This window comes from Cucurbita pepo, chromosome 8 (genome assembly GCF_057944985.1).
Source record: "Cucurbita pepo subsp. pepo isolate OVF chromosome 8, ASM5794498v1, whole genome shotgun sequence".
Classification (NCBI taxonomy): domain Eukaryota; kingdom Viridiplantae; phylum Streptophyta; class Magnoliopsida; order Cucurbitales; family Cucurbitaceae; genus Cucurbita; species Cucurbita pepo.
Genome location: NC_141805.1, coordinates 69,038 through 77,401, shown reverse-complemented (window position 1 = coordinate 77,401; position 8,364 = coordinate 69,038). Strand labels below are relative to the sequence as shown.

Here is an 8,364-nt window from a genome sequence, read left to right as displayed (position 1 = left end):
TTTAAAAAATTATGTGACGGGTATAGATTTATTTAGAAAGGAGCACATGGGCGACGAAAATAAAATAATTAGGACGACAAATGAGATGTTTGAGGAATGGAAAATTAGGAGGATAGATGCATGTGAAGTGAAGGAAAAAGGGAAAAAAAGAAGAATAAAATAGGGAGAGGTGCATGAAAAACTTGGAAGGCATGCGATAAGTGGCGGTAGATTATTTGTATTGTAGCGGCGAGAGGTTAGTGGGTTGGGTGGATGGATATCATAAACAATCTTAATTAATATCAATTTATAAGCGATGAGGCGCTGAAAAGGGCACCCAAAATGCAAATCCAATGCCCTCCCTCCCCTTACGCCGCTCCGTACACACACCAGTTGATATTAAAAAAGGGTAAAGGAAGGCATGGATCTTGCCAATGCCAATGAACATGAACTCTCTTCCCTTTTTCTTCCAACTTTCTTTTTGTTTTAAATAATGGGTTGGTTTAGGGTCTAGAAGCCGATGAAATTATATAATTGTTTTGTTGAAACCAGGGGTTGGAGTTATATCAACAATCTTGCCCTTTCCGTCCTCTTAAATCATGTAATCTTCAAGGCCGTCGGCCACCATAATGGCCTCATCCTTATATTTAAAAGATTTGGTTGGAAAATGCATACACATGCAATCGTGACTACGATGACTTTTCATTCTTTTCTTTTCTTCAAGATGTGCATCACTTTTATACGCAACATTTTCATGCATACAGACTTTCATACCTGTAACCTACATGCATGCATTGCTTTCATGCAAGAACATGTTTAACCTTTCATGACTTCTATGAACACATACATGTATAATAAGGTATCACACATGGAAAATATTTTCTCATATTGCACACCCACATGTAGCATACATCACCTCAATCACGTATCGACCATGACTTTATTAGTACTTAACTGAATATAGGTCTTTCATTGCCAACTAGCAATTAACTCCTAACGTAAGAGACCAAAGCTTGTATCTAATTGTCGCAGTTTTTCAAATTCTCAATCGATTACTAAAGAGGAAGAATAACAACCAATCAACACTACGACAATTAGATGCAATATTAGGGATCAACTGTTAGATCCCACATCGATTGAAGAGGGGAACGAAACATTGGTTACAAAAGTATATAGAAACTTCTTTCTTCTTGGTGGATGCGTTCTAAAACGATAAGATTAACGGCAATATGCAATGAACTAAAGTGGACAATATTGCGGACAATATTTACTAGCAGTGAATTTAGGCGGTTACATCAACCATATAGAAGACATATAACCCAATGATGATTTGACAAGAACACAAATAATAAATGTATGATGCTACAAAGGAATTAAATGGTTTAAGAAAGATTTAAGTTAAATATATAAGATTCATCCATGTTATGTGTTTATGTAATACTCCATCAATAATTGTGTCCATAGATAAGAAAAGAGGGCACATGTAATGTAATAGATTTAAGTGGAGAAAAAAAAAAAAAAAAAAAGAATCAATTACGTAATTCATCCCAATATACTTCAATTATTTGTCTTCTTTTAAATTTCTCAATTAAAAAAAAAAAAAAAAATCAAAAAGTGAACTTTTTTAAATTTATTATAATAAATCCCTTTTTGAAGAGACGCTTTTAACCCTCCACAAAACTTAAAACCAATGGAATGGATCAACAAAAATAACCGACGAATCAGGAAACGCCACGTCGGTTCTATGTATTTATGACAAACGTCTTGTTGAAGGTCTTGGGTGAGGGGTCGGTTATGGATTTTGGCCCTGTGTCCTGTCACGTGATCCCCACGCGCCTTACATAATCATCATTAATCTTTGATCCCTTTTACTAAACCCTCCTTTAATTGTGGGTTTATTACTAACGTAAATAAATACAGAAGAAGAATGCTGTTCGATAAAAAAGGAGAAGAAGATTTGTATTATATATTTTTGGTTGTGGTTTCTGGGTTGGTTGGTTCTCTCTCGCATTCAGTTTGGTTGGAACTATAAATAAGCAACTTGGAAGCTTAGGGTCCAATGGAAGTTGTTGAGAGAGAGAGAGAGAGAGAGAGAGAGAGAGGGAGAGGGAGAGGGAGAGAGAGATAAAGGGAAAGCATAGTGTTTTCCCCAAACTGGGAATCAACGGCTTTCCTTCTCTCTAAATCAATCAATCAGTCAATCGTTCAATCTCTGCATCTCCCTCTTCTTCATCGTCTTCAGAAACTCAGAGTCGTATGGTGTTGTGTTCTAATGGCGGGCCGTAAACACATGGGCAACTACGAGCCTATCAAAGGAGCCGACGACTGTGATCTCCCCAATGACACTGCTATTCTCATTAATCCCGATTCCCTCACTCTCATCTCCCTCTCCAAGCGCTCTAATCCCACTGATGAAGATGTTGAGATGGCTCTTCGTGATTCCCATTCCACATCTCCTCTTCCTCTTCGCAATGCCACTTCTCTCACTCCTGCCGTTTCCTCCAAAATCGACGACCCTCAATTTTCTTCCTCTGCTTCGCCCCTTCACCATCGCCACCGTCTTGTTTCGCTCGATGTATTTCGCGGCATCACTGTTGCGGTAATCACTTTCGATTCTTTCTTTTTTTTCTTCCATGATTGCTTTCGTTCTACTTCTTTGTTATTCTAGGGTGTTCTTCGTTGTTTGGCCATTGGGATCTCTCCAAGGAAAGAACAAGGGTCTCATTGTGGACTTGTTTTACTATTTTGTATATTTTTTAATATCAGGATTTGACTTGCACAAGTTTACTGGGCGTCGGTGGAGATTGGATGAAATAATATCTATTTGACTTTCTAAAATTGAAGTATTAAGTTGGGGGGGTTTCAGTTTTTAGCAAACTCCTCTCGCCAGTGTTAATCGCGCAGCTTTGATCCTCGAATGATGATGATATGAGTTCCTTCATTTGGGGGCGATTTTCAGGGGAAGGGATCCAACCTAATTTTGACCATCTTTCCGAATTTTTAGTTGTAGAAATAAATAACTTTTGTTACCATTATTTCAAGCTATCCTCCCTCCTGATTTGTTTTCGAATAAAAATATACAATTTTCTGCAATCTGTCACCATCCATTTTAAATAAACAAAGGATGCTGATTAGGGAAGCATAGTTTGGTAGTGCAGAAACAGGGGTGGCCATTAAATGGGTTTAGAGATAATATTTTACGGAACCGCGTGGAGTGAAGCCTATCTTGTCTCTGTAGGACATGCATGATAGAAAACTGTGCAAGACGACGCAGCAAGCTTCATGCTCATGCTGGTCGTCGTTAATGGCCACCGGTTTAAAATGTGCTTGAAGAAGAAGAAGAAGAAGAAGAACCCTTCTTTCTCGTCTGTTTTCTTTCAGGATTTGCCCTGAAGAAACCATGACAAAACACTGCCTTGCGGCAACTTTACTCCTCTAGGCACCCATGTTAGATGTGGACACGCACTGATCTCGTTGCATCTTTTGACCCGTTCCTTTGATTTGATCTTTCACCAGTTTCTGCTTAGGTGTAGGTGTCGAGCAACATCTTTCTGGTGCTTTCAATTACTTTAGCAATTGTGGGTTTCCGACTGGGCAAGGTTTCGTTTTATCGAATTGGTTATTGTCCAAGGTTGCGTTGAGGACTGACATGTTTGGATGCTTTACATGTCACCATGCCCAACTATATGGGGCGCTTGATAGTATTTTTTTTGGGATTCTGTGGAAGGAAATGGTTGGTTGTCAATTTGAAATAGCGTATAGGGAAGGCTACCAATTTATGGCCGACTCCACAAAGTTAGTAACACTAGTGCCTGAAGTTTTGACAGGGAGGATCCATCAAAATTTTACCTTCTAATTAAGATAATGTTATAATAGTTCCTTCTCTCTCACAAAAGTGGAAGTTAAGAAGATCTGGGGTTGGACGTAGTAACTGACGTTTTTTTTTTGTTGAGAAATATATTAATTCTTTGTAGTTGTTAGCAAAGCTTCAAACCGGAGATTGTGATGAACCCATTAAATTAATAGATTAAGTTCAACAAGTTGGCGTTGTTTTTAATTATGTCTGTTGAATGATGCATGACAGTGCTCAATGGGAAAGAAAATAAAGTAATACGCTTCCTTGTTATGGTCTCCTTTTCCGGTTTATAGAGATTAATGCTGACGATGATTTGATGCTTTTCCTTGCAACATGTAGCTCTGAAATGATTCATAGATCATAATGAGTGCCTTTTTATGTTGTATAATGCATGGCCAGAGACTACAAAAGACAGATTCAATATATTAATTGTAGACATTCCAAGGGCTCAACCACAGTTCAAACAGAAGGGAATTAATTGTTTCATTTCATCCTTATTTGTTTGCAGCTAATGATAGTGGTGGACTATGCTGGTGGGGTTATGCCTGCAATAAATCATTCACCATGGAATGGGTTAACACTGGCAGATCTTGTGATGCCATTTTTCCTTTTCATTGTTGGAGTTTCACTTGCCCTTGCTTACAAGGTAGTCCTTTATTCTTTGCCCTTTAAATTTCTACACTCAATTTTGAATGATTTAGAGTTCTGTAGGGGTCAGGCAACCCACTGCTATGACCTTCCACTATTCCAACTACTTTTTACCCCCTCAAATGGTCAAATTTAGTAGATTATTATTGTTTTTCCTTTTCCCCCAAGTGAAGAAGCTTATTTTTATTTCCCTTCCCCTGTTCCCTAGAAAATTCCAAGCCGAGGCATTGCAACTCAGAAGGCTGTGTTACGGACGTTGAAGCTTCTGTTCTTAGGCCTCTTTATTCAAGGTAATATTCCAGAAATATAAGATTTATGGCTTTCTCCCCTGCAAAGTTTGAGTAAATTTAAAAGTTATTGAACAAGAGATTGTTTTAAATATCAAATGAGACTATTTTGTGAGGTCTATGCTGAAAAAATAATCTTCTCTGTTCAGGTGGGTTTTTCCATGGCCTAAACACTTTAACTTATGGAGTGGATATACAGCAAATTAGATGGATGGGTATCTTACAGGTCATTTCTTCCCTTTACATTGATTATATACCTTTAAATTCTTCAATTCTTTACTGTTTGACTATCTACTCTTTTTAGTCTTCTTTTTAGTCATTTGATTGATAGTTTTCTTTTTATTCCCTCCCTACAGAGAATTGCAATAGCATATTTTCTTGCAGCACTGTGTGAGATATGGCTAAAGGGCAGTGATTATGTGAATTCAGAAACTGCATTGCGGAGAAAGTATCAATTACAGCTGTAAGATTCTTGTAGTCGTTTCCCTTTACTTTTCCCTCTTTCTTCAATCATAAAGTTAAAGAAACTCAGCTTGTAGTTGATCAACTTCCTTTCATCAGGATTGTGGCCGTCATCCTCACCACGTTATATCTTGTCCTGTTATATGGAATGTACGTTCCTGATTGGGAGTATCAAGTTTCAAGTCAAACTGCCTCCCATGTGGCTTCTCCAAACATATTTTCTGTATGCATTGATTGCTCCTTTGAATCATATTACTTTAATTCAGGGTTCAGAAGATCAGATTAGTTATGATTGTTTACTGAATGACTGTTTCACAAAATACCCAATTTCAGGTGAAATGTGGCACACGCGGTGACACTGGACCAGCCTGCAATGCTGTGGGAATGATAGATCGTAAGATATTTGGTATTCAACATCTGTATAAAAGACCTATTTATGCACGGTCTGAGGTAAATATTTGAGGACACTATTATTTACTCTAAAGGAGTGTGCTTCTCCTGAAAATTCATGCATCTTTTTTCGTCTGTTCTCAGCAATGCAGCATTAATTCACCAGACAATGGTCCATTGCCTCCTGATGCTCCTTCCTGGTGTCAAGCTCCTTTTGATCCCGAAGGGCTTTTAAGGTATCCATGTTTCTTCTGATTCTATAAACACTCATAACAATGTATCGTTTATGTGCGAAGGAAACAATTTTCAGTTTGTTATTCTTATTGTATGTCGTTGCATTTTGCAGCACAGTGATGGCTGTTGTAACCTGCTTGGTTGGCTTACATTATGGGCACATCATTGTCCATTTCAAAGTGAGTGACACTCTTTACATTGTAAAATTTCTTTGTGGAAATCAACGATTTCTTATCCATCAACAAACTATTTGCAGGATCACCGAGATAGAATGCTTCATTGGATCATCCCCTCATCGTGTCTGATTGTGCTGGCCATTGGCTTAGACTTCTTAGGTGAGTGAGATTTGGCTAAATGAGGTTGAAGGGAGAAGGACTTGTAGTAACTCAAAACTCATTTGCAGGGATGCATATAAATAAGGTTCTTTATACGGTTAGTTACATGAGTGTCACTGCTGGTGCAGCCGGTCTTCTCTTCACCGGGATATACTTGATGGTATAAATCCACATCCTTCTGTGATCTCTACTTGATGGTATAAACCGGTCTTCTCTTCACCGGGATATACTCGATATGGACATGCACGGTTATTGATTGGCTGTGTGCAGGTTGATGTGTACAGATGGAGGCGCATGAGTGTGGTGATGGAGTGGATGGGAAAGCATGCATTGGTTATATACATACTCGCAGCCTGCAATGTGCTGCCTGTGGTTATCCAAGGCTTCTATTGGGGGCAGCCTCAGAACAACATCGTAAGTTTGCTTCTGGTTCTGAAAATGACACAATCTAATCCCCATTATTAATTAAAGTGTGATTGATTCTGAGATGCTATATTTTATTATGCCATTGCCAGCTGAGGCTAATTGGAATTCCAACGTGAAAGTGGTGTTGTGGAGAAAGATAGAGATGTGTTTTGAGAGTCCAAATGCTCTGCTCTGATACAAAGGTCTGTCCATCCTTTGGAATATATATATATATTTATAGGTAAGCCCTCATGATGATGTATGATATCCATTGGGGTTGATTGGTATTTTCTATTGAAAAAGAGGAAGGAATAATAGTATAGAGGGATGTATATGGCTGCTGGTTCGATCACTCGTTCAGCTCGTCCGGAAGTGGAGATTAGTTTAGTTTTTAGTTTTTAGTTTAGTTTAGTTATGTGTAAAATATTTAGAAGGAATGGAATGGAAGTTCGCATCTTTAGAAGAGATGATGGAATTGATGATGAGCTTATTCTTTCCTCCTCGATGTATGCAGCAAAGTTATGTAATGATGAGATGATATCATTGATTGATTGATTGATTGAATGGATGATATTCTCTTCTACTTTTCCATCTATTTCTTTCTAATATTTTGGTAGACGTGAGGGAGCCTTTTCAACAACCTGCTTTATTACCCCAAAAAGTTACTCAAACTCCAAGAATCCGATTCAAATATCTTCTTAGAACTTTGTTGATAGTGAGTGAAGGGGAAGTGGTGGATGGATATGAGCATACACCTAAATAAGAAGTGGGTGGGGTTATGAGTTCATGTATCATGGCCGCGTATACGGGAGGCTTCAAAAGCATTAAATGAAGGAGACCAGGTATTGGAAATTGGAGAATCACGTTGGATGTGGCTGAAGGTTTGGGTTTGAGGCCGCCGGCGTCTCCTTGTGTAACCGCCGCTCCCTTCCAAGCAAAAAGTAAAAGATGGCTGCTAACCTACCAACCCCTCCTCTCTGTTGAAATGAAGTTCAACGCGGTGCGCCTTTGTTGACCAAAATGGCTGAACCCCTCTTCCTTCGCGTTTGTGTGATGTCACAAACGACGCATCCCCATTTCCCTCAACTAACCCCACTTGACTAGTATGATCACAGTAGGAAGTAATCAACTGGAATCAATGCTACACATCAGATCATCTCTACCACACAAACCAAAACACTGATACTATCGACTTGTGACCAACTCAACCCAACCTTAGTTTGGTACCCAGAGGCATTCGTGCTCCTCTTCACAAGATTAGCTCTAGCGTACACGCGCATGTTGAATGCATCTGAGTTCTAAGGCATGGCCATGCGTGTGTAGCCTAGTTGTCTAAATTCTCGTTTCATAGGCTTGATATTATAACAAAAATATCAAGTGCCATTAAAAAAAGGCAAATTTATTATAAGTTTATTTGATGTAGACTGTATTCGTAAATTGAGCTGGACACTATGCTCGATGCTTGATAATGTCGCACATTTTCATATCTATACTTGAACCGTCTCAACATTGTCATTTCTTTTGTGAGAATTCCCTTATTTAAAGAGGGTACAAAAATTTAAGTTATAGGTTATGGTAAATTTTTGTAGAGTGATTAATACTGTATGATGCCCATACAGCATTAGGTCGACTTTGACTTACTCTTCGAAACAAGAACCAAAGGGTAATTTAACAAAAAAAAAAAAAAAAAAAACATACAATTATTTAGAGCATTTAGAGAGAGAGAGAGAGATGGGGAGTTGGGATTTTGCGAAATAATTTAGGTTGA

At 38.4% G+C, this 8,364-nt stretch overlaps 1 protein-coding gene across 1 annotated transcript; it reads left to right on the top strand.

Moving 5' to 3' along the window:
• The first annotated feature begins 1,921 nt into the window (after positions 1–1,921).
• Positions 1,922–7,185, top strand: LOC111800382 (uncharacterized). Its single transcript, XM_023684046.2, has 13 exons — positions 1,922–2,578; positions 4,344–4,481; positions 4,692–4,773; positions 4,920–4,996; positions 5,127–5,233; positions 5,332–5,455; positions 5,566–5,682; positions 5,767–5,858; positions 5,969–6,035; positions 6,113–6,191; positions 6,260–6,351; positions 6,462–6,605; positions 6,707–7,185. Exons 1-13 carry the CDS (start codon positions 2,252–2,254, stop codon positions 6,731–6,733), a joined length of 1,473 nt encoding a protein of 490 aa, XP_023539814.2. The 5' UTR covers positions 1,922–2,251; the 3' UTR covers positions 6,734–7,185.
• The last annotated feature ends 1,179 nt before the right edge of the window (positions 7,186–8,364 follow it).